Here is a 26,584-nt window from a genome sequence, read left to right as displayed (position 1 = left end):
TTACAGACTCCGCTAACCCAGAAATAGTACCTCAGGTTAAGAACTTTGCTTCAGGATAAGAACAGAAATCATGCAGCGGGAGGCCCCATTAGCTAAAATGGTACCTTAGCTTAAGAATAGTTTCAGGTTCTTAACCAGAGGTACCACTGTATATCTTATTCAGTGTTCCGTTCTTTTATTTGTCACCACCCCACTGCTTCAGTTACTACTAGATTGGGGCTTTTCGGCACTAATCACAAACAGATTTATACCACTCACAGACGGGCTAGGAACAGAATTGCATACATAACAAACCAATAAAATTTCAAGTAATTTTATTAAAATCAAAAAAGTATACAGTAGTCTTTATTTATGCATCCTATCAGGGTTGTGCACTGAAGCGAAGTTGCTGAGCACCTTTGGACAAGAAGTTTCATGTCAAAAGTCTTCTGCTCTGCTAATAGGAAACTATTTTTCATGTATAATTACGTGCATCAATCAAAGGCACTTAATAATACTGCTCAGCCAAAATAGTACAGAGAAGAAACCTTTTGCCATCCAACACCACTTATTAATTTTCACAGCATATGCTAAGCCAATGAAATAAAAGAGAATCACAACCAGCCAAGTCTTACACTTGACAGGAAGTTGTACTGTGCCATAGTGCACAGAAATTTCTTTCGATACAACCATTCGGAATATATCCCTGGTACAACGCAGATTAATATCAATCTAGTAGGACAGAAATAATTATCAGTGTGTCCTACCACATTTGACATACGACATATGAAACACATGAATCCATAAAAGATCGTAAGACATTGAAATCTAAGCATTCCAATGGCTTTAAACTTATTTTTATTTAACGTATGAAACCAGTTAAGATACATTAAAAATGCTGCAATTTTACAGCTTCGTCTATAATGGACTATCAATTTTTATCCATGCAGTGTCCTTTATTATTATTTTTATAAATCATTTTTATTAAATTTTCCACTTTAAAAATCCAATCAAATCACTTGAAATATTTCAAATTATACATATACATATCAAATGATCCAAATATTCTGCCAAATAATAGATTTTCCATGCAGTGTCCTTTAGCACTGCCAACTGATAAAAACTGAATATCTAATTCCTATCTTCTTCAAGAGCAATGATTCAGCATTTCTTATCTGAAGAGATCTATTGCTTCCGTAAAACCTTCATGCAGTGTCTTTTAACCCTGCTACTTGATACAAACTGTCACCATTTCTTACTTATCCGAAGAGACCTATTGCTTCCCCAAAATCTGATTCATTACAAAACAAGACTTCAGTACGTAAATTATACATAACAGCAAGGAAAATGCCATCTAGTTGTCTATGATATAACACACTTCTTTTCTTCTTCTCTGTTGTTGTTGGCAGCCACTTGTCTCGCGTGGTATGTGGGAGTGGAAGTTGCAGCACTTGCTGTGGCTGCAGAAACCGATACAGGAGAGACATAATATGTTGCAGCTGGGGCAGATGAAGGCACCCACGTCTGCTGCACCCTGGTGTTGCTCCTCCCAGGGGTCATTCCTCTTGTTATGGATACGTAACCTGACTGTCTGTCATCACGATAAGAGATCAGATATGCAGGATAAATCTGAGGCTTCTCAAATACAACAAAAATGGATGGGTCTGCCAAATTATTCACGCAGCTGTCATAACAGTTGATCGTGCCACTCGATTTTTCTGGGGGACGAGTATATGCTGAATTCCCCACAACAAAATCACCGACCAGGACCTGAGCCACAAACATCGTCTTCACCTTTGCATCATGTGGACAGTAGTTGTGGGAATAGGCTGCATCTCTGGCAAAGTAGCTTCCTAGGAAGAAGCAAGGAGGGGATTCAAAATGTTACGTCCATGCACACAGGGTTGAGTGCTGTTAACAGAGCTGACACAGGTTTTGACAGCTGACACTTTATGCAGTTGAAGACATTTCAAACCACAAGTGATTTTGCTAAGTCTTTGGGGGAAAGTTAAAACCAAAAGGAAATTAGATGAAAGCTTTCCCTGTATGGAGCAATCAAAAACATAGACACCAGAAGTACTTGGTACTCCATGCAGTACTAGTCCTCAGATTTTAATGAATTATTTTAATTAAATTAATATATTTGTAAGCTGCCTTGATATGGTTTGAGATGGTAAATAAAATAAGGTGATTTCTAACGAAGCCATACTCGGAGAAGATCCATTCTCAGTCAGGGCCATAGCTAGCTAGGGTGTGTGTGTGGTGGGGCCCTGCCAGGGACGCAGGTGTGTGTGTGTGGTGTGCAAAATCGGCTAAAACCATGTCCATAAATAAAAATCTTGATTTATTGCCTCATAAGAAAAGGTTTTAAATAGGGGGTGAATTGAATGGGGGGGTTGGGGTTGGAAGAGAGGCAGAAAGAAAAGCTCATTTGTCCGTGGCTAGGGGGCACAATCTGGACAGTTCTGCCAGGGGCGCAAGATCACCTAGCTATGGCTCTGTCTCAAAGAATGAAAACTGACGTTATTTGATTCCCTTGGTTTCCACTGGTCTATTCCGAGTACAACTAATGTTAGATTACCACCCATTTTAAATAATTGGGGGGGGGGGGAAGAGAAATACTAGTTGAAATTAGTCGGCTGTGCCAGTTCATGGTCAATGACAATTGTATAGTAAAATATCTGAGAGCATTATGTACTATATTTTAATGTGAGGGAAATCACTGCATGAAGTGCTGAGCGAGTCCCTTCCATAACTCAATATACTGACACATCCAACCCAATCCTGCGGCTGAATGAGCAGATTTTGTGATGGCCTATTTTGAAATTCTCACTCATCCATGAAGCTCACTAAAGGACCAGGGGTTGGCCAGTCACACTTACTTTACGGTTGTCGTGAGGATCCAATTGGATAACAGCCATGCACTTGCCACAGTAGCTCAGTGGTTAATTCAAGACTGGGGGGCTGAAATGCCCTGGGCGTGAGGCTTCCCTTGCAGCAGCACAACTGCCGACAGAAGGAGACCCTGTCTGCATCTAACACAATGTTTCTCAACCTTAGGTCCCCAGCTGTTGCTGGACCTACATCTCCCATCACTCTTGACTACTGGTCTTGCTAGCTAGGGATGATGGGAATTGTAGTCCAGCAACAGCTGGGGACCCAAGGTTGAGAAACACTGATCTAACGCCTCTGCTCAGGGATCTGTGCTACTGGGCCAAGTTCAAGGTGTTGCTCTTAGTATATAAAGCCCTTAACGACTTGGGACTAGACCAACTATGAGCTCGCCTTGCCCATTACCTGCCCACTCAATGGCTTCTAGAGGTGAAACTGGCATTGCTACGGGGGCCACATCAAGCCCATTCTGCACTGGTTGCCTATGGGCACTTTTTTCAGTGCCTGCTAAAAAGCTTTCTAGTTTAGAAAAACCTGCCCAGCTGCTTAGAAAGTTCAGGTAATTTAAAACTGTTCTAGTATTTTAACTTTTGTATGTTTTATAGTATAGTGATTTTTCCTTGATTTTACAGTTTTATTTTTAATAAAACATTTTCAGGCTTTTTACAATCAACCAGTGTGTGTGTGTGTGCATATATATATTTGAATGTACAACCATCTGGCTTCTTGGAAGGAGGATAGGATACTAAAAAAGTATTTTGAAAGTCATTGTGGTGTGCAGCGATGAGCTTGTTAGTCTACATACCTTTTCCATAGGCTGTTCCATTGGTTCCACAGATTCTCCAATCAAAGTTGTCACTGCAGATGGCCTCCAAGCTAGAAGGACTAGTCCCATGGAACAGAAGTCTCTCATCCACTGTATTTCCTCCATTCTTCTTCTTCATCTGTTCTTTTTGCCTAGAATGAAACAAACGTTTCTCACTTCCTGTTGAAGTTTAGGCCGGCAGCAACCATTGCCCTCTGCTGGAGTGGTGGGCCAAATCTTCCCCATGAATTTGGATCAAATGAGATTTGAAGGATTCCTAAACACTCTGGGAGTTTCCAACTGGGACAGCTGGCCAATTTCTACCAATGCCCTGGTCTCTCTTGGGAAGGTAGATGAGTCAAGCAGTAATCACTCCTCAGTGCCACCTTCGCCAGTTTAGTAGGGGAGAGAACTAGAACAAATGGAAAGAGCCAAGGAAGTTCAGCTGAACATAGATAAGAGCTAAGTATTGAGCTTTCACGATGAGAGTAGATAGTAAGTACTTTGTTCATTTATTTTTTAAACAACAAATGTCTCCCCCATAAATTCTTGACTGTAATACAATGGCAATTTCACATATGTGTTTCATTCTATCAGCAATATGAAAAGATTAGCATTTATGGTAGAGTTTACAAACCCCCACCCTGCATTCTTATCCCCATGATGACTTAGGAAAGATTCAGCCCAGAGACGTCCTTGAGAGGCATTGTGTTAATAGCCTCACATGACGAATGCACTGAAGTCACAATGCGTGAAATGAAATGGCAAATGTTTGTGGAAACAGATTCTGAATTCTATGCCATATTCTGTGCTTTTCTTGCTTCTAGGGAACCACAGCACTGGAACTATGGTACATTTACTCTAAAGCAAGTGACTTATGTTTTGTTGTTTACAATGTGCTCATGTCTAGAACCAGGATTAGTGAGTTTTACTCCGAGTTATCCACTTTTGTCCTCAAAGCTTCCCCCCCTTTTTTTTACCCCAGAAGCTGAAGGTGCTAAGATTCAAGAGTCCACGCCAATCTTTATATGATGCAGGCAAAGTTATCAGCACCATCTAGGTTTTACACATGAGGTGCATTAACAACCTAGCTATAGTTGGCCTGTTGTTGTTAAAAAGAACAGAAGCAGTTAAAGTTTTAATCTTCGCCCCTCTGCTGTTTGCCATTCAAAATTTAATTCCCCAAGTTGAAAGATGAGGATTTTGAATGAGCCAAACAGGAGGGAAATTGTTAAACACTTTAAAACTTCTGGTCATATGCTGCTTTTCAGTAAATCAAACATCTGGTTTGCACTGTTGACTAGGATAAGGTGATAAAATGGAAACAAACCACTGGAAGATTTGCCAAAGGGACGGATTCTGAATTCTCTTTAGTTTCTCGATGACATAATTGCTCATTGTCTTTTGAAAAAGAGTCTCAATCTTAGTATATTCAGGAGTCATCTTGATGACTTCAACAGCCTAAAATGAAAGGTATCATAATGTGTTTATTTATTCCCATGTCTCCAGAGAAAATTGACTGTGCTTTCAATTTTTAAAAATTGTTATATTATTAAACATTTATACAATATACAAAATCCTAACGTGATACACAGTATCATTTAGTGTATCAGTGGTTCCCAGTCTCCCTCCCACCCACCAGCTGACAAGTGCTGAATATCTTGGCGAACTACAGAAATCTTCACTAAGAAATCCTCCACACCCTGGAGGTGTAGGTCACTCTTAGTTCAGATCCCACAAGTGTGTGTGTTTGCATTTGTCATTTTACTAAAGAAAAATGCAACTATCTTCTTTCTAGACACAGATGGCATTAAGTGTCAGCCTAGAAAAGGTATCTCCTTTCCTGCAGCAAATCAGTTACCTTGTACCCAACTGCAGGTAGTGCAGATTTATCCCAGGTGTTTGGATAGTCTGTGGATGGAATAGACGCTGGAGCATGATTTGTGTGGCTGGAGGGAAGAGAGAGAACATATCTGACTGCAGCTTCTTTTTCTCTAAATGCCAGCAGCTCCTCATGGCTGCTGCCACCTGCAATAAGAAACTGTTTTATCTGTAAACATGACAGCTGATGTTATGTTTGATTTGTAGATTGCTCTTTTTCACAATACAGTGGTACCTCCTTTTGCGCATGGGATCCGTTCTGGAGCTCCGGTTGGATCCCAAGGAATTCACAACCAGAGGTGTCTGTTCTGTGCATGAGCCCGGCGCAGTACAACACTTCTGCACATGCGGCGAAACCTGGGAATATACTTCTGGGTTTGCCGCGTTCGCATCCTGAAGGATACGCAACCAGAGGTGTGCGTATCCAGAGTACCACTGTACTCACTTATCACAAGTAATACATTTTGTCTTTAGCTGCAGGTGATTCGCCTGCTCATCAATACATGCATATAGGAAATTTCCCATAGTGAATGTTGTGTTGTATGTCAAGCAGTTGAGGGAGGGAGGGAGGGACGGACAGAGGAAGGGAGGGAGAAAGAAAGAAAGAAAGAAAGAAAGAAAGAAAGAAAGAAAGAAAGAAAAGAGAGAGAGAGAGAGAGAGAAGGTGCAATGTTAACACATCCAGGGTTCTTTATTTACCTCACTGGAACTATGTATCCACCATTCTCATGTGTCTCATTCTAGGGACACTTTACCAAATCCAAGTTTGAGAAACTAGGCTCTAATCCTCGTCTGGCACCATGATCAGAAACCACATAAGCCACAAAGACTCTGTGGTAGCATATGGGGACTAAAAACGAGACAGCACATTTTTCCAAAGTGTGTAATAAAATTATTCAGTCTCTCTGGAGTATAAGCATGGATAGATATAATTTCATACAATGGATAGTCTGCTTTTTAAAGCAAAAGATGATGAAAATGTTGACGTTATACCCCTTCTTTGTCTTTACATCTTCAGAGGAAACAAACTTGGGGCGTCTTCGAACCTCTCTCTGGGTTTGATACTGCAAGTTTCTCTGTTTCATATCTTAAAAAAGAGGACACATGTTTTAATTCAGCAGGTCAGAGAACACAAGCCAACTTTATGTCTTGTTAACAGGAAAAGGTTAAGCAGAGCAGCTGTTCTTTGGCCACCAAAAGCCAACTAAAAAGTCTTATATCTCCAAGGGAATTTGAGAGCAGAATGGCAGATTCTCTATGCACCCTTGCAATTCTTCCTTTGTGTATCATTTCTAAGCTTTAAGTGGGTATTTTCATAGTATTAAATGTTATGATCGAATACAAGGGTGTAGTCTCTTAGATGGCATGGAATTCTGGGAAACTTTGAATATACTGCAGGCCATTGTCGTTACAGTACCTTTAAAGCTGATCTCATATTGCTGGGAGCCAGCTTTGAACTGGATACTACCCTCTGGAACTGCTAGAAATAAATTCTCCAGATCATCAGAACCTAAGGAGTCCTGGAGTTGTCCACCCTGTTAAAAAAAGAGAAGAAGTGAAATGTGACAAGTCAAGTCACATGAAAGTCATTAGGATGTGCACAGCCAAGTGTTTTCCCAATTTAAAATGAAATGCTTGTGTCATACCACTGGCATGCGAATAAAAACACTGCTAAAACAGCTTACTGGATGCACATTAGTGCAAATGAAAATTAATCAAAGTACTGAAACTGACTTTAGAACTTGGAAACCAAGCCTTATGAGGAACGGTTGAGGGAGTTGGGTATGATTGGGAGGAGATATGATAGTCATCTTCAAATATCTAAAGGGTTGTCACATGGAGGAAGGAGCATGCTTGTTTTCACCTGCTCTGCAGAGTAGGACTCAAACCAATGCATTCAAATTACAAGAAAAGAGATTCTGACTCAACATCAGGAAGAACTTTCTGACAGTAAGAGCTGTTCAGCAGTGGAACAGACTCCCACGAGAGGTGGTGGACTCTCCTTCCTTGGAGGTTTTGAAACAGAGGTTGGATGGGCATCTGCCATGGATGCTTTAGTTGAGATTCCTGCATTGCAGGAGGTTGGACAAGATGACTCTCAGCATCCCTTCCAACTCTACAATTCTTTGATTTCTATAATATATCAGGAGTAGAGAACCTGTTTCAGCCTGAGAACTGCATTCCTTTCTGGGCATTATATGCCACTTGTGGATGAGAGTCAGAAGCAAGAGTGAGCAAACAGTAGGATTCAATTTTACCTTTGTACAGTAGAATAGTTTCTACACATAACCATAACACACACACACACACACCTCTATCCTCCATCAAGGAATGCAAGAAAGATTATTAGAATCCAAAGACACTCAAGGAATGTGCAAAGCAAGACCAACAGAGTCCCAAGTAGAAGAGGCCAGTATGAGCACATTCAGCCCTCAGGCCTCTGGCTCCCCACCCATTAACACAAGATGCATATAGATAGCAGGCAATAAAGACTATTTACACTACAAGAGCTTTGCTCTTTCCAGCCACCCATAAAAGGTATATTTTCCAGCAGACTCTTATGTTCTTAGGCGACACAATTTTTTGCAGATCAGGAAATGGCAAACAGCAATAATCGGAAAAAGGGGTTTGGGCTCAGGAGTGTCAAATGTTGGCAATTCTTACCATGGTCTAAGTGCAGGAATGTCAAAATTCCCTCCTTTCCAGAACAGCTCATAAGTGGTGTGGGTTTTCCATAAACCTCATACCTTACTCCTGCATGTTTACTTTTGATTATGAAGCCTCCCAGAGGTGTGTGTGTGTATGTATGTATGTATGTATGTATGTATATGTGTATTTAAAGGTAAAGGTAAAGGGACCCCTGACCATTAGGTCCAGTCGTGACCGACTCTGGGGTTGCGCACTCATCTCACGTTATTGGCCGAGGGAGCCGGCGTATAGCTTCCAGGTCATGTGGCCAGCATGACAAAGCCGCTTCTGGCAAACCAGAGCAGCACATGGAAACGCCGTTTACCTTCCCGCTGTAGCGGTTCCTATTTATCTACTTGCATTTTGACGTGCTTTCGAACTGCTAGGTTGGCAGGAGCTGGGACCAAGCAACGGGAGCTCACCCTGTCACAGGGATTCGAACCGTTGACCTTCTGATCAGCAAGCCCTAGGCTCAGTGGTTTAACCACAGTGCCACCTGGGTCCCTATGTGTGTGTGTGTGTGTGTGTGTGTGTGTGTGTGTGTGTGTGTGTGTGTGTATATATATATATATATATATATATATATATATATATATATATAATTTATAAATTGAACCTTATCTTCAATGAAAAGTATCTATCGTGTTGTTAAAATGAAAGTAGGGATCATTTAAATACAACTGTCCTGGATGCACATAGCACTTTTATAGCGAAATCCTCAAATAAAAGAAATCCAGCAACAACAAATGGAATATCTTCTCAGGCCAGCTGTATAATTCTAAACATGATTGCTGGGAAGGAAACCCAGCTGAACACAGTGGGACATAGGATTATAAGTGCAAAGGAGCATCTTTGCATAGGTTGTGTGTGGGGAGGTCACTTAGGATACCAAATAAATAGGAGTCTGGATCAAATGTTACTTTGTCTTCATTAGGGGGGGGGGTATGCAAAAACTGGAGACTCTTAATGGGCTTGAGATTTCTCTCCAAGAAGTGATGTCTAAACAGGTCCAGAGACCCTAGCAGCAGGCATTCTGCACAATACCAGAAACAAACAGAATTCATACTGACCTGTGTCCCATATTCAGTCCATTGGCCCAGGTCATTCCTCCAGTACCAAAGCCACTTTGTCGTCATTACAAACTTAGGAGGTTTGGTGACAGATGATGGGGTGGACAGACGTCGAACACGGGACATAGAAGTGGTCATGGTGCTGAAATCGATGTATTCTGGATCCGAAGTACTATGCAAATGTGAAAGAGGGAACATGACTAATTGTATATGGGTACCAACTTTACAGATACAATATTGCTCATTCTAATTAGACACTTAATGATATTCCAATATATATTATCATCATACCTTCCAATACCCAAATTTTCTGCAATGAAGAAGATGAAGGTAAGCCCATGGGGATATCCTTCATTTTCTGATCATTAGGATTGGGAATATTCTGAATAGTCATATCTATATGGGCCAGTTTTAGTCATTTTCTCATTAAGAAATTTAGAGTTCTTCCAAACTCTTAATTTGCAAGATGGAGGTGGACAAGGTGAAAAATGAGCAGAAATTTCAAAGCTTCTCCCTTCCCTATTAAAAGACATTAGCTAAAAATATTACTAAAACTTTCCAGTAGCAAGTAGCTATTTTAGCTCCTATTCTAGCTCCAAAGAGAGGAACTCTCTTCAGTACTCTGAAGAACACCACCCACCCACTTTGCTTTAAGGATAGCTACAGTGGTACCTGTGGTTACGAACTTAATTTGTTCTGAAGGTCCGTTCTTAACCTGAAACCATTCTTAACCTGAGGTACCACTTTAGCTAATGGGGCCTCCTGCTGCTGGCGCGCGATTTCTGTTCTTATCCTGAGGTAAAGTTCTTAACCCGAGGTACTACTTCTGGGTTAGCGGAGTCTGTAACGCGAAGTGTTTGTAACCCAAGGTACCACTGTATATTCTTCCCTTTCCATTTCCTGCTCTTAGTATGGGTCCTGCTGGCAAAACCATCATACCTACATTTCTGTAGGCTTTTAAAAATAATCTTTCACCTTTCATATCAAGGGGTTGCTGCCTGCTTAAATTGTAATTTTTCTGTCTTTAGCAGCATTTATATATTCTGTCACTGCTATTTCATATAAGAAATCAAGCTTTCTTTATTCCTTTGGCGTGAGATGTTCTTGCGGGACATTAAGATTATGGGTCAACGCATATTCATAACAAACACATGTCGTAACTCCAGCAAAAGTTCCTAAACCTCTCTGTAGTATGTGGGCCCATGGCACATACTGTAACAATGTCCCCCAAGGCAAGTAGCTGGCCTTGCAACTTTACCCCCTGTTACTGGACCCCTGTGGTTTCTTAAAGCCAAAAATGCCTTTTCTTAAAGTAACCAGATTCTCTCCTACAAGCTCTGCAGCCTCATGCAATGAGACCACGGAGGATGCTCCCTCCTGTTCTCCAACACTCAACCTGTACATAGGAGTCAGCTCTCACATTTCCCCCTCTTTTTCACACCCTCCTAACATGTTTTATCAAGCAATAAATAACAAACATTTCCCCAAGGCTTCATTGCATCTGTTCATGAACTGGGGAGGGGAAAAGAGAACTTTTGGAGCTGGTAGATAGCTTCCTTCCAAGCCACTCACCCTCAGTGAGAGACTCTTTTTGGGGGTGGGCGGGGAGTGTTTCCTCCTACCACCCCTCCTCTCCACTCAGCTTAAGCCTGTGTGTGGGAACAGCATTCATGCAGTGAGAGGCTGACTGGGAGACATCTATCTGCCCATATCTGTAGAATGCCAAGACCAGCTTTATACCTGGTAATACTTGGGTCAGAATAAGCTTTTTCTATTTCCTCTCTTCGGGGCAAATCCTTCCAACCATTTGCAGTCTGCACTTGCCATCGATAAGGCATATCGTAATGAATCATGTTGCAGTTAGCTGCAAAGAGAACCGACAAAAGTGAGTAACAGGTTGCTAAAACTGATATGCAAAGTGATGAAACAAAAACAATCAGAGTCCAACTTCTGCATGCCTGTAAAACATTGTATGTTTTAAATCTTCCTTAACAAAATGCTGAAAGTGGCTAATACGGCTGCCTTAAAAAGCCATAAAAAAGCTAAATTATGCTAAAAAGAGATAAAACACAAACACATGAGCAAACAAGCAGAATCAGCAAATGTATACCCAAGAGCAGAGGTGACAACTTGAATAAAATACTGGGGGCGTCCAGGTAAGCCCAACCCTACATAATTGATCACAAGATGTGGCACACACAATTGAAGGCGATGGATAGTTGATGAAGGACCCTACGGGAGAAGCGGGGAAGAGAAGCTCTCCCACCGCGGTGGGAGGATGGGAGAACCAAGGAAAGTTCCCAGGTGAGAGTCTCTGTGGGGGACAAGTTAAGATTTCTCTGCAAAAGAGGACTTTGCATTTTCACTTTCTTTTTAATGCTTTTGTTTAGCATAAACAAACAAACCATTTTTATTGTAATGTATTATGAAGAAAGTATCAGAATGTGTATTATAGGTTAAGATGCATATACATTTATTTTATAGTAAATGCATACAAAATATATTTTGTAAAAAAAGTGAATTTATATGTATTCCTATTTTTGACATTGACATTGATGTGGAAACAGGACAGCAGACTTACAAATGAACATGTGAACTGATGCAGAGCAGGAGGTCTGGACACAGATCCGACCCTTGTTTATTTTTGAAAGAAATGCCACATTGTGGATGCCACTATAAAGAAACTCTTACCGTTTTATTTGAGGAAATAACAGAACATCAAGCAGAGCACCCCCCCCCCTTCTCAGGGAACAGGGCAGAGAACCAGAGCTGAATCCAAGACCATTCGTGGTCTGAATGACAAGGCACCACTGTCCTGAACTGGAAGCACGTAGTCAAGACTCACAAGCAATTAGTGAGGCAGTACAAATGACTTCAATTTAGGACTACATGCTCCTTCCATCTCACATTGATCACAGTAATCTGGCAGGAGGATGCCAAGGTATGGATGGTAGTTCGACAGATTCTTATCTGAGAAGATGCACTACAACCAGAGCTGGTACAGAGGTGCTCTAATCCCTGCTGCCACTGAAGATCAGTCAGCAAGACAGGGCCAGGAGGCTGATCTCATCCATGACAAGCAAAAACACGGAGTCCTCCTTCCTAAGGCAACTTGCCATCAGGTTAAGCTTCTACTGAATAGCCCGTAACAGCACCCGACAGTCACTCGTTCAATGGCTGCATCACTACTCAATTAAAATCAAAATTAAAAAATAGGGTGGGCAGCCCAGGCTGCTAGGATGGGGCAGGGTCAAGTTTCTACGGAGTTTCTGCTGAGTAAGCAGGAGCTCTATTTACCAAATTACTCTGATAAAAAGGCTCAACTCTTGAGGATAAGTGCCAACCATTATCAGAAAAGGACTCTGGGAGTTGCCGGGCAGATATTCAAATCTCCCCCTCCTTTTGAAGCTACTGAAAACTTGAACTCCTCCCAAGGAAAGCCCTCAAAACTGTGGGCTGGATAAAGTAGCTTCAATTTATTTTTCGAGTCCGAGCATGGTACTCACAAGACAGTGTTACAAAGAACTGGGAATTTCTCCCACAAAATCTGCAACAACTCCCCCAAAGAAAAAACAGGCCAAAATTCCAACCTTCTTTCAGCTTAAGGCATAGTCACCAGGGGCCTCGTGGCAGCAGAAAATATCATCAGTGTAAAATTCCTCCCACATGACATGGTCGGAAATAGGGCTGTAGTGACTTTTAAGGACTGGTCCTCAACTAAACGGGCCTTATCAAACAAAGACAATTTCCTGAGGGCTGGTCTGTTTGTGCACCACTTCTTTGGAAATATTGGAGACCCTCTACCACTTCTAGGAGCACATAGGTCAGCCAGACCAGAAACCCAAACCAGCACTGCAGAGTGCAACAGCGCCGACAACGTAAAGCCGCCTCAATCAGATGCTGACAAACCCAAACAGTCGCCTGTCCATTGGGGGATATAGGAAACCCCAAACACATATTTTTTAGATGTCCCTTTTATGATGAGGCACAATGAGGCATGTACGGTAGAGAAACTACTGACCCCCTGCTGGTGAGGCTTGCTGACCTCCCAGTAAAGCAAAAATTCAATCTCTCCTGTTAGGCAAAGATTACAAGACAACCTGGATGGTCACCAGATTCTACGCCCAGATCTGTAGGCGCAGACCATCCCCCGTTTCAATCTAGTTTGTTAAGAAAATTCCCAAACTCATATCCACGGGCAACTCTGGGTCATTTCCCCTTAGTAGTCTATCTTGAAGTTGGTCTCTGACTGTAATAAATTTCATTTCATTTCATTTCATTGCTGCTAACACAGCGGTGTAACTTAACCCCCTGGGCACATACTCCATTTACTCTTGAGGCAGACAGATGCCAACAAGATTTACAAATCACTATCTGGCATATCCTTTCATCAGACAAATAATATGACTATCAAATGTTGGGGGAGCAGAGGGCCCCAGTCCCCCTCTCCATCCCAACATTCCAGTTTCTTTGACACCTTCACCCCTTGTTCTGACAAGCTGGATCCTGTGGCTGCACCCAAGGTCATTTCTTCAGTTGGCAAATAGGGCATGTAGAAACAATGTACGCAAAGTTGGCAAAGCAAATTAAAGCATTATTACTCCTGGGGACGCAGGTGGCGCTGTGGGTTAAACCACTGAAGCTAGGGCTTGCCGATCAGAAGGTCAGCGGTTCGAATCCCCGCGACGGGGTGAGCTCACCCCGTCGCGGGGATTCGAACCGCTGACCTTCTGATTCGAACCCAGCTCCTGCCAACCTAGCAGTTCAAAAGCACGTCAAAGTGCAAATAGATAAATAGGAACCGCTCCAGCGGGAAGGTAAACGGCGTTTCCGTGTGCTGTTCTGGTTCGCCAGAAGTGGCTTTGTCATGCTGGCCACATGACCTGGAAGCTGTACGCCGGCTCCCTCGGCCAATAACGCGAGATGAGCGCCGCAACCAAAGGTTACCTTTACTCCTGGGGAAGGCCTAAATGGAAAACAGGCCTTGGACTTGTCTGTTGGGACTTACTTTTATTTTTGCAAAACCGCCAAACATAGAAAAGACATATCTCATCACTTTTCTCCTTCTCTGAATTCTGAGGTGGTTTAGTACAAGGGGTGGCTTTAACACCTGTAAAAGATGGACCGGGGGGGGGGGGGGAGAAATAAAGGAGCATAATCTTTAGTAAACCTTGCTTAAAAAGAATCACGTGATAAAACATGCAAAGATATATCAAATATGTGCCTTACTTGGAAGGCAACTATTCTCACCACTATACCTTGTTTGGATTTCTTACTTTATTGTTATATGCATTTTATAAAAATTCTGAATAAAAAATATCATTTTTTAAAAAGCCACGTTAACATCAACAGAGAGCAGCTAGCAACACTGTCAGTTCAGGATAAGGCTAATGCAAATTAGGAGTACTGTACAGGGAATCAACCCTAAATTATGCTACAAGGCACAATGCATTGTTCCTAATTTTAAGACTGACAGAGTCTGATCCACCACAATCTTACCTGACGTGGGCATGGCACCAAGGACACCTTTTTCTCCCCCCCCCCGGGAACTGTGTTGGGGTTGGGAGGGTGGGTGAGGGATCCCAAATAGAATAAAATCAGCATCAGCATCAAACTAGTTTAAATAACTCTTTGAGAGGCAACAACAGCTACATTGTTATAAAACTGATAAGTTGTTATTATTAATTTTTTAAATTCTATACTGCCCTTCATCTGAAGATCACAGAGCAGTTTACAATATAAAAACACAAAAATACATACCATAATACCAAACAAAAACAATACCCCCCACCACACAGAGAGTTTAAAAGGCCATAGATTGTTTAACTAGCCAAAGGCCAGGAGAAAAGGAGTGTTTTTGCCTGGCACCTAAAGATATGTAACTAGGGTCCCAGGCAAGCCACCCTGGGGAAGGCATTCCATAAGGAGGCCCTTCTCATATTGCTGCCCTCCAGATCTCTTGCACAGGAGGTACACAATGAGGGTTGCAGGGTCTGGGCCAGTTCATATACAATTGTTGTTGTTGTTTAGTCGTTTAGTTGTGTCCGACTCTTCGTGACCCCATGGATCAGAGCACGCCAGGCACTCCTGTCTTCCACTGCCTCCCGCAGTTTGGTCAAACTCATGTTCGTAGCTTCAAGAACACTGTCCAACCATCTCGTTCTCTGTCGTCCCCTTCTCCTAGTGCCCTCCATCTTTCCCAACATCAGGGTCTTTTCCAGGGAGTCTTCTCTTCTCATGAGGTGGCCAAAGTATTGGAGCCTCAGCTTCACAATCTGTCCTTCCAGTGAGCACTCAGGGCTGATTTCCTTAAGAATGGATAGGTTTGATCTTCTTGCAGTCCATGGGACTCTTAAGAGTCTCCTCCAGCACCATAATTCAAAAGCATCAATTCTTCGGCGATCAGCCTTCTTTATGGTCCAGCTCTCACTTCCATACATCACTACTGGGAAAACCATAGCTTTAACTATACGGACCTTTGTCGGCAAGGTGATGTAGTTTATTGTGTGAGAGAGAAAGATATATACCAAATATGTGCTGGCAGCAATAGTCATATGTAACTGCTTACCAGTCCAGAATAGTACCAGGGACACATTAGCAGGCTTTGAGAACCCACACCCACCCCCATTATGCGGGGGAGAACTGAGGACTCATAGAATGCTGGATGGGGTTGGTGGAAAAGATTAAAGTAGAGGAAAGCATGTCTGTCAAATATTATTTATTTGTGTAGCCAAACCCATTACAATGGCTGTCTGGCAAAACTGGAGCAGTAGCACTCAGCATTGTAACATACTGTGGCAGTTTGTGTATGCAATGTACGCTGTTTGTGGGATATATTACAGTGGTACCTCGGTTCTTGAATGTAATCCATTCTGGAAGACCATTTGACTTCTGAAACATTCGAAAACCTATGTGCAAAGGGCTGGCTGCAAGTTCAATTGGAAAAATCGGAAAAACACGCAGCGGAAGCCATTTGACTTCCAAGGCACGTTCAAAAACAGAAGCAATTAGTCATACCTTGGATCCCGAATGCCTTGCGAGTTGAACGTTTTGGCTCCTGAACGCCGCCAACTCGAAAGTGAGTGTTCCAGTTTGTGAACATTCTTTGGAACCCAAATGTCCAATGCAGCTTACACGGCTTCCGATTGACTGCAGGAGCTTCCTGCAGCCAACTGGAAGCCGTGCTTTGGTTTCCAAACATCTTGGAAGTCGAACAGACTTCTGGAACAGATTCCAATCGACTTCCGAGGTACGGCTGTACTTCCGGGTTTTTGGCATTCGAAAACCGAAACGTTTGGCTTCCAAGACACTCAAAAATCGAGGTACCACTGTATATATATATCTATATATAAATTCTGCCATTCCCCAAATTTATCTGAGTTTATTGGCGCATACCTATGAAAACATCAGCATTCCCCAAATTTCTGGCAACTGCTGAAAAATGTAGTTAGTAATTGATCAATGTAAGTTTAAAAGGGGACTCATACTGCATATTGGGGCTAAAGCTCATCCCTGTATCTTGCCATGAGAAGGCAGAAATTCTGTCTTAGGCCTAATTCAATCAACTTGGGTCCTTTGCTAAGAAAGTAAATTGGTTCACCTTGGTTGAGGTCCATAAGATTACGTATATTAGATGATTGCTCGAGTCTGGCTTCTCTCGGATTTTCTGCACTTAATTTTTCACCACTTGATGCAGGTCTTGCGTTTGGGAAATTACCTAAAAGAATGGGGAGAGGCTTCAAATGATGAGGAGAAATGAAGTCCTTTCACACGCCAGTACATGATGCCCCTTCCAATAATAATAATAATAAACATCATCATCATCATCACAATAACAATAACAATTTATTATTTATACCCCGCCCATCCAGGTGGGTTTCCCCAGCCACTCTGGGTGGCTTCCAACAAAATATTAAAATACAATAGTCCTTCAGATATTAAAAGCTTCCCTATAAGCACTCACTCTTGCGAGGACCCAATTCTCTGGACAGTACAGCAGTCTTGTGTTCACAGATTGTCTGGATGTTCCAGGCCACTCGGTCATCCACTCCTTCTTCGAGCAACAGCTTCAGAGCATTTGGTTGCAAAAGGTTGTGAGACCTCTTGCACTTAGGAAACCTACATTGCCCTCTCAGGAAATACCGGCAAATGTGAAGCTTGGTGCAATTATCTTGCTGGGCACAATTCCCATCCCCTTTATTGTAGAAATTGCATACCTGGAAACAAGTAGTGACAATAAGAAACACACCATAATTTCAATTAATACTGTACCAGTCTGAATTGCATGTAATGTGGACAAATACACAAGTTTGGGTAATATCCTTAGCAGCTGTATCACATACAGAAGCTGAAAACTTCCATAAGCAGTCTGGCGTAAACATTCCATAAGCATTGCAGTCTGGCGATATACCGCAATGTTGAAAAACTAAGCTGCACTGGCCTCAGCCTGCAAGGTGCTGGGTGAAATTGCCACAGCCCTCACCGCAGGAGCTGAGGCTGTTTCACCTCAGTGCCTAGTGGGCTGTGGGACAACACAGTTTGTTTGTACAGCTTGGGTGGGGCACGGGCGGGCTTGTGGGGAGACAAACGGGGGTACCTTTTTGCGGCTCTGCCAGGGATGGGGAGGGCACCTGATCCCCAGCAGAGCCATCCCTGCTGCTCCCCCCGCTTGTGCGGGAGCCAGCGCCGGGCTCAGTGAGCATTTAACTGTTCGGCCGAGGGGAGTGGCAACCGCACACTCCTCAGCCGAGCAGATTAAAGATGCAGAGGGAGGAACAAGCTGTATTGGCGCCTCGCTGGTGCACTGTTTCCCCCCTCTGCGCGATATGAGGGCAGAGTGGGGTGGCAGTTTCACTCAGTGATATATCATGTCCCTCTGCTAGCAACGCTCACTGGAGGAAGTCACTATCAGAGGGACTAAGGAGCAGTGGTGATTTCACCAGCGATATACCGCTGAGTGAAGCCGACATTGTGGTCTGCTCCTTTATTCTGTGAGAGCAAACAAACACCTACGTGATGCTACAATCTTTTCATAACTTACATCAGGCCAGAGAAAATGATCGTTTTGGAGGAGGAGAACACGCAGTTCATTCTCATTGAGCCCAGAAAGTTCATGAGCCTTCAGGATTTTTCGGTTCGCCTCTGAAAAAACGTCATGAGAATACTTGCATGCCCTGGGATAAAAGTAAAAGGAGAAAAAACATAATCAAGGTATCAGAAATACCTGGGAATATACATGTGGAGTGAGAGCCTATATATTCCAAGGACCCTTCACTTTTTTGTAGGCTACAAATCCTGAATTCAAATACAAAACCTGAGTTCCTTGAAATAATGTACTATTAAAAAAATGTATTATCTATTCTGTTCCATTAAACCAGTGATGGGCAAACTTTTGAGCTTGGTGTGTCAAAATTCGCCAAAAAACCGAGCATAACTCGGGTGGTGTGTCACTTTGAGAAAAAAGCCATAATTTCATGATATTTATAGTTTAAATAACAAAAATTTATAATTGTAATATATTACTGTATTTAATAAACCAAAAACTAATTATTTAACCAAACCAAAAACCCCTTATTTATCACAAAGTGCCCAGAGTTGTTGAGCTTTTTGGGGGGAGCTGCTGACCAAAGTTTTGGGGGTTTTTTTGGAGTGCAAAAGTTGCTTTCCTTTTTTGGGGGGATGCCCCAAAGCTGCTGCACTTTTTTGGGGGGGGGGGAAGAGAACAGAAATAAATGACGAATAATACCTTCGCTGGAACTAACACGCAGCACCGACATAGTCTGCCAAAGCGCAAAAAAACCCAGCACAGAACGGGTTAAAAAATGAATGCTGTTACACCCAATCATCGTCTGCCAAAGCGCCGGAAAAAACATCACAAAGGGTTAAAAAAACCAATCTCTAGCTACCAGCAACAACAACCAACAAAAGGATCCTGGTTTTAACAGCTTGTAGCTTGAGGAGGAGCGGGAGAACAAATGAGGGAAGAAAAACAACAATAGCGTGAATGGGCCGATGGGGCGGGTGCCAGCAGTGAGGGCTCTGCGTGTCACGTCTGACACGCGTGTCATAGGTTCGCCATCACTCCATTAAACACATTTTCCAAATTCTTGGATACTCTACACCAAGAATGGGAAAATTTTGGCCTGTAGATATTTTTGGACTCCCAACAGCCCCAGCAAGCTTGACCAATAGTCAGGAACGATAGGAGTTGTGGAAAAAAGCATCTTAAAGGCCATAGGTTCCCTACTTTAAAGTGACCAAGAAACAAAATAGCAAGGTGAGGTAAAACATTTGAAGATCCTCATCAGCATGGCAAACATCAATAATGGCAGGGAGAATGCTTGGCTTGTGCCACAACTGTGCCCTTGAGTGCCAGTCACTCTATCTAGCAGGGGAAAGCAAAGGACTGCATGGGGTCTGTTGCTGTGGTGAGGGAAGAGCCTGCTCTGTGGTCAGCAGTTGCACAGCATTGCACAAGGTTGCTCCAAAATGCAAATCCTCCTCCTAGATACACACATCAATCACCATACTGATAAGGCTGGTAAATTAGTAATCGCGCTGAATACCTTCCACCCAATTCTCATGCTTGGAGATTTCCGCTCAAGGAATGTTTCAGTGTTTGCACCTAATGCATTATTTCTGGCAGATTCCAACCCATTGAGTCCACTGTTGGTTCTCCTTTTGGAATCTGATTCGAGGCCCAAACAATTCAGGAGCTGAATTGTTGCTCCTGGAAACAAATTCTGCTCAGTGTTTATTCTGAGGAACCGAGGTCAAAGTCTGACTAGCAGGATACTTTACAAGAACAACCCAAGAGATCCATCCAAGCAAAGTTATACATTGTCCTAAAGAAGCATTATGAAATCCTCCCCACTTCCTTAATTTAAGACTAGAATGAGAAAAACACAATACAATTCAGTTCCCTGAGAACTTCACTTTTCATTTCTTCTCTCAAAACCCTCCCCAAACTCAGGTGTTCAGCACTTTATAGTTATTTAGATACTCTTGAAGGAAGCGTGTAGGCCGTGTTTCTCAAAATTGGGTCGCCAGCTGTTGTTGAACTATACGCCCATTACCCCTGATCACAGGTCCTGCTAGCTAGGGATTATGGGAGTTGTAGTCAAACAACAGCTGGAGAGTCAAGTTTGATAAACACTGGTAGGCAATGTCTGCTGAAATCTGAGAAGCCAGAGTTCACTCAGTGAAAAAAGTCAGCAATTTGGTGTATCCTCAAGTTGAAGGATTTTCTCGCCACAAATCAGTTTGCTCATGCACATTTGTGTTTGTGGTGAGCAAGGTGTGGGACTGACAGACCCAGCCACACGCTTTCCCTTTGTAAGATGATGATTCCCCTGCTATTGTGCCGTAACAACAGATTCTCGCATCCCTTCACACTCACCATCTGCCACAAGCAGGCCTGAAGCATCGGCCCTTGGTGTAGTTCTTGCAGATATGGAGGCGTTCGCATCCTCCACAACTGTTCCTTGAGCATAGCCGCACTGGGGACACAGCCAGCACCTGACGCTCGGAGTCCCGGGGGACAACCAGAAACGTTTCCTTCCCTGCACCCTGCAGGATCTCCTCTAGCTGGTGATCAGACAACCCCGAGAGCGAGGGGAGCTCACTGAAGCCTAGGCACCCTCCTCCTTCAGAGCAAAGGATCTTTGTGATGAAACTGCACACAGCAGCGTCGGACATGTTCCTTCTCTGATCTGCCTTCCTTTTAAGTACAAACAGCTTGTTTGGTTTCCTGCACAGATTAGGCTCCACCTTTCCCAGTCCAACTCACAGGAGAATTGAAACTTAAGCCAAACGCAGCTCCCTAGCAACTTAAACACCTGTATACCGTACTATGCCCTTCTGCTCCTTCCTATTACTGTAGTTCTGCTTGCCTTCAGTTTCAGTTCTCATGTGACTTGGGGGCGGGAGGGTGAGGGAATCGGCTTTAAAACAGTTAAAGCAGGTAACCTGATTGCCTTTCTGCCTTCTCTGTATTGCCTATTCCCACCTTTTAATGTGGCACTGTAAATATAACCACATGGTACTGGAGGGGTCGTAAACGCAAAAGTCCAATATGAAATCACATGTTACATGACTGTGGGTGTAGAGTAGGGTTTTTTAAACATGTGTAGTGACATTTCAAGAAAGTAAAATCTAGTGAGAGATTTTACTTTCTTGGGCTCCTTGATCACTGCAGATGGTGACAGCAGTCACGAAATTAAAAGACGCCTGCTTCTTGGGAGAAAAGCAATGACAAACCTAGACAGCATCTTAAAAAGCAGAGACATCACCTTGCCTACAAAGGTTCGTATAGTTAAAGCTATGGTTTTCCCAGTAGTGATGTATGGAAGTGAGAGCTGGACCATAAAGAAGGCTGATCGCCGAATAATTGATGCTTTTGAATTATGGTGCTGGAGGAGACTCTTGAGAGTCCCATGAACTGCAAGAAGATCAAACCTATCCATTCTGAAGGAAATCAGCCCTGAGCGCTCACTGGAAGGACAGATCGTGAAGCTGAGGCTCCAATACTTTGGCCACCTCATGAGAAGAGAAGACTCCCTGGAAAAGACCCTGATGTTGGGAAAGATTGAGGGCACTAGGAGAAGGGGACGACAGAGGACGAGATGGTTGGACAGTGTTCTCGAAGCTACGAACATGAGTTTGACCAAACTGCGGGAGGCAGTGCAAGACAGGAGTGCCTGGCGTGCTATGGTCCATGGAGTCACGAAGAGTCGGGCACGACTAAACGACTAAACAACAAGTGACATTTCAGTAGGCGCCTTCTTATTGCCATACCCCTATTTCATCTTCATCAACACAAATACAGCCTGTCCTTCTCCACCAGTTGCTGCTGAAGGGACACACAGTATTTTTTATTATTAAAACACCTCTCCTGCACAATAATGCTCTTGCACATAGTAGCTGTATTAAAAATAAAAATGGTCCTTGCAGGTTTAGGAGACAGGAAAATAAAAGGGGAGAAAATAAGTGGCAGACAAATTTTGTGGGAGCTTTTCCAACTCATTGCCTGACTTGGAACAACACAATGCATTTTCATGCAAATTTGGTGTGTGTGTGTTTTTTCAAAAATACAGAATGTATACCCGCAAAGGCAAACAAATATTTACATGCATGACCACAATGGACCTCAAATTTCCTAGTTTTGAGCAGCAAGTACGTTTTTCTTTCTTGAAAAGTACTGTACAAATTTTTTCGACTTACAAATGTGCGTTCGGAACGCATTAAATTCCTAAGTAGAGGTACCACTGTATCTTTTTACTGCTCTAGAATCTGAATCTGAAACTAGGAACTGAAATCACAGATTGGAGCTGGTTTCTAAACACAGTTCATATGCCAGAATGTCTGAATTCAGGAATCACCATAGTTAGGACTAAGCCTGAAGAGGCAGCTAGCTGCACCACGGAAATAGGTGTGAATTTAGGAAATGGAACAATGAGATTTTCATCATAATCTGTTGCAGATTCACAACTGATGAATCATCACACGGTCACAGAAACTACACGGAAGGTTCCTCACCAAGTTTCCATTCAGATGAAGGTAGCCATTTTACAAACATAATTATCAACTATTTTGGGTGTTAAATGAAGGGTCCAGTATTATATGCAGGAGTACCAAAGCTGAGTACATGTCCAGCCACAAACTCTGTTCAAAAACAGGCTTCATTTTACAATTTAAGACATATTTCCATGCACACTATACTTTAAAAGCACCTACCTCCCACACAAAGAATCCTGGGAATTATGGTTGTTAAGGGTGTTGGGAATTGTAGCTCTGCGAGTTCCCTGGATTTACTCAAATGTAATGTGCACCCTTTTTGGCCAAATTATGTCATGAAAATTGGGGTGCAATTGTAAGTAGAGGTATTTGTAAGTAGAGGTACCACTGTACTGTAATGTCAAGAGCATTTGACCTCCATTTTAATCTAGTTCCAGAAAGGCATTTACTGGAAGCACTTTCAAATCTCTTGGATTTCAGTAAGATGCTAAAATCACTTAACTTGGGGGTGGCTTGATCTCATTATAGCACTGTTGGCTCTCATTATCTACAGAAGATATTTAATATTTTAAAGAAATATAAACGGTTAGAAAGGAGCACACACCAAGGAGTCCAAATCCACACCAGACCTGGAGAGTATAGTTTATATGGAACTGTTAAAAAAATGGCACTTCTCTTCGGGGGGGGGGAGTTAAGCACTTTTAATGTTCTGAGATTTAAGGACAGAGTTAACTCTTAGTAACAGTGGAATCCAAAGCACTTTGATTTAATCATTTATTTATTGGATTTACATCCCACCATGGGCATAGCCAGGATTTTTGTTGGTGGGGGGGGGAGGCTTTTGTTAGGGAGGCAGAACCTCAGATTTGATTCTGTCCCCCCGCCCCCCCCCAGGCTATGCCCATGCACCCCACCTTTTCCTCCAAGGAGTATAAGATGGTGTTCTTGGTCCTCTGCCTCCTCACAACCACCCTGTGATCTTTGGATGAAGGGTGGCATATAAATTTTAATAATAACAGCAGGTGAGACTGAACTGCATGGCTGAGTGAGGATCTGGCCTCCCAAGTCCTACCCCCAAACCAGCTTTACTTATTTGTTAAGACAATGAGCGTTTCAAATAAAGCATTTTAAATAAAGCAAGAGACCCGTCAGGCATCTGGTATGGCCAGTGCCGGATTTATGTACTGTATCAGCTAAACAAGCTCTAGCTTAGGGTCCCGCTCTCTTGGGGCCCCCCAAAGAATGTACATTTCCAAAATATAAGATAAAAAACCAAAATAAAACCTACATCCAGCAACAGTTTCTTTTGCTGTGTAGGCTCCTATGATGTAAGTAACGCTAGCCTGCTCCCTAAAATATCACATATCAAGGGCCCCATGACCTTCTGTAGCTTAGGGCCTTATCCAACCTAAATCCGGCCCTGGGTCTGGCAAATTATTACCAGGTTAGTACAGTACCACCAACCATTAACCACCAACAGAACTTTTTCTGACGTCCTTGTTGAGAGAACTTTTTCCGGACGGGCTATAAATAGGATGAAAGAAGACGCACCAAGTGGGAGGCCAAGTGCGCCCCCCTCCGGCCCCCGGCCCCCCCTCTCTCTCGGCCTCACCTGGCTCGGCAGCGGCCCTTGAGGTTGAGCTTGCAAAGGTGGAGCTCCTCGCAGCCGAAGCACTCTTTCCGCACGCAGAGCCGGACCGGGGAGACGGCCAGCACCCAAGTGGATCGCCCTTGCGCGCGCACCAGAAACCTCTCCTGGCCCACCTCCTCCAGGATCTGGCGCAGCTGCTCCTCGGGGAGCTCCAGCTGCTGCACCAGCTCGGCTTGCTCCAGGCGGCCCCCCTGGGCGCACAGGAGCTTCGCGATGTAGCTGCACACGGCCGGGTCCGACATGGTCGCCTCCCGCGCGCCTCCCGCCGCAGCCTCCCTCCGCCCAAGGCCGCCGCCAAGAAACGAAAGCGAAGGCAGAGAAGGCGGCGCGGGGGCGGGGCCTGCCCGCTCCGCTCCGCCCCCCCCGGCCGCCCAGGCGCGGAAGGCGGAGCCGGAGAGGGGGGCGAGCCCTGGAGACCCGCGAGGAAAGGGCGCGTGGGAACGCGGGCCATGGCCAGCACCTTCGCTGAATCTTCAAAGTGCTCCCAGAATGCGAACTTTCTAGCGCAGTGGTTCTCAAACTTTTCCCCTGGGCCAGACTTTCACAATTACAATTTGCTAGGGCAAATCCTGCCTTTTTTATTGATAAGAATTGCATTGGAAAACAAAAAGAAGCCACAAAGAGCAGTGCTTGATTGGCAAACGATGCCCACACCAGTCTTAGATGGAAGCTATAGAATCATAGAGTTGGAAGAGACCACAAGGGCCATCCAGTCCAACCACCAAAGCATTATTGACATATGCCTGTCAAGCCTCTGCTTAAAGACCTCCAAAGAAGGAGACTCCACCACACTCCTTGGGAGCAAACTCCACTGCCAAACAGCTCTTACTGTCAGGAAGTTCTTCCTAATCTTTAGGTGGAATCTTCTTTCTTCTAGTTTGAATCCATTGCTCCGTGTCCGCTTCTCTGGAGCAGCAGAAAACAACCTTTCTCCCTCCTCTATATGACATCCTTTTATATACCGGTACCAGTATTTGAACATGGCTATCATATCACTCCTTAACCTTCTCTTCTCCAGGCTACACATACCCAGCTCCCTAAGCCGTTCCTCATAAGGCATCGTTTCCAGGCCTTTGACCATTTTAGTTGCCCTCCTCTGGACACGTTCCAGCTTGTCAGTATCCTTCTTGAACTGTGGTGCCCAGAACTGGACACAGTACTCCAGGTGAGGTCTGACCAGAGCGGAATACAGTGGTACAATTACTTCCCTTGATCTAGATGCTATACTCCTATTGGTGCAGCCCAGAATTGCATTGGCTTTTTTAGCTGCTGCATCACACTGTTGACTCATGTCAAGTTTGTGGTCTACCAAGACTCCTAGATCCTTTTCACATGCCATAGCGATGTTCCAAGGCATTTCAGATTTTGTATTTGTGGGGTAGACAAAGTAGAAGATCTTCCCATTATATATATTGTTGGCTCTATCAAAACCCCAGAAAGAGATTTTTGGAACCGCTACACAAACTGAACCCTGAAGGGAAAATATGTTGGCTATTGTCTGACTGCAACCTGCTTGTCACACATAAAACAGCCTTATTTGCAAAAACCGCTAAAAGTATTTTTGTTAGCTGCAACAGACAATGCCCTTGTGAAGGGGATCCATTAATTTGATTTGTTGTAAGATATATTTCTGTATTTATTTCAATAGCTTTTATTCGACTTGCAGTACCTGTAACTGGATTTGTAATGGCTTTTAGTCAAATACAATAAATGATTGATTGATGATAGTTGATTTATAACATAAAACCCTAGAAATAAATGGTAGGATTTTGATTATTTGGGATGTGAAGGGAGAAGAGAAGCTGCAGATGAATTCCTGGGCTAGCCTCTGAAAGACCAGGTCAAGCTAGGGTTATTAAGAAACAATACAGGGACATTGAGAGTCATTGACAATGCAAGAGAAATGTGCTCCCCTTTGCCTTGAGGTGTGAACAGAGACTGGACATTTTGTTTTTGTTTTTGTTTGTTTTTTAAAATAATTTTTATTGAATTTTACATTTGTTGTTATTATCACAATTACATCATACCAAATCGTAACAAATTGAGTTCCCCACTCCCCCCCCCACCATGACTTTCCTCAACTTCCCCTTCTGGTTTTTTACA

The 26,584-nt window shown here is 43.3% G+C and overlaps 2 protein-coding genes across 3 annotated transcripts in view; one reads left to right on the top strand and one right to left on the bottom strand.

Annotated features, from left to right (window-relative positions):
• TTC38 (tetratricopeptide repeat domain 38) overlaps positions 1 to 26,584 on the top strand; it is a 155,678-nt gene that overhangs the window by 34,038 nt on the left and 95,056 nt on the right. The gene's annotated exons all lie outside the window — the stretch shown is intronic.
• LOC118096183 (zinc finger CCCH-type antiviral protein 1) lies at positions 328 to 24,792 on the bottom strand. Of its 2 annotated transcripts, none has more exons than XM_035137605.2 (13): positions 24,443 to 24,792; positions 18,356 to 18,488; positions 17,279 to 17,531; positions 16,916 to 17,032; positions 14,324 to 14,425; positions 11,056 to 11,179; positions 9,316 to 9,487; positions 6,975 to 7,092; positions 6,551 to 6,644; positions 5,538 to 5,625; positions 5,007 to 5,137; positions 3,677 to 3,828; positions 328 to 1,832 (listed from the first exon to the last, which is right to left on the bottom strand). In XM_035137605.2, exons 1-13 carry the CDS (start codon positions 24,721 to 24,723, stop codon positions 1,342 to 1,344), a joined length of 2,256 nt encoding a protein of 751 aa, XP_034993496.2. In that variant the 5' UTR covers positions 24,724 to 24,792; the 3' UTR covers positions 328 to 1,341. The 2 variants fall into 2 exon arrangements, with proteins under 2 accessions (XP_034993496.2, XP_034993495.2); XM_035137604.2 differs by lacking the exon at positions 24,443 to 24,792 and adding an exon at positions 20,714 to 21,740.

This window comes from Zootoca vivipara, chromosome 5 (assembly GCF_963506605.1).
Source record: "Zootoca vivipara chromosome 5, rZooViv1.1, whole genome shotgun sequence".
NCBI classification, from domain to species: Eukaryota; Metazoa; Chordata; class Lepidosauria; order Squamata; family Lacertidae; genus Zootoca; species Zootoca vivipara.
The sequence above is the reverse complement of the archived record's forward strand: the minus strand, read 5'-3'. Positions and strand labels throughout refer to the sequence as shown.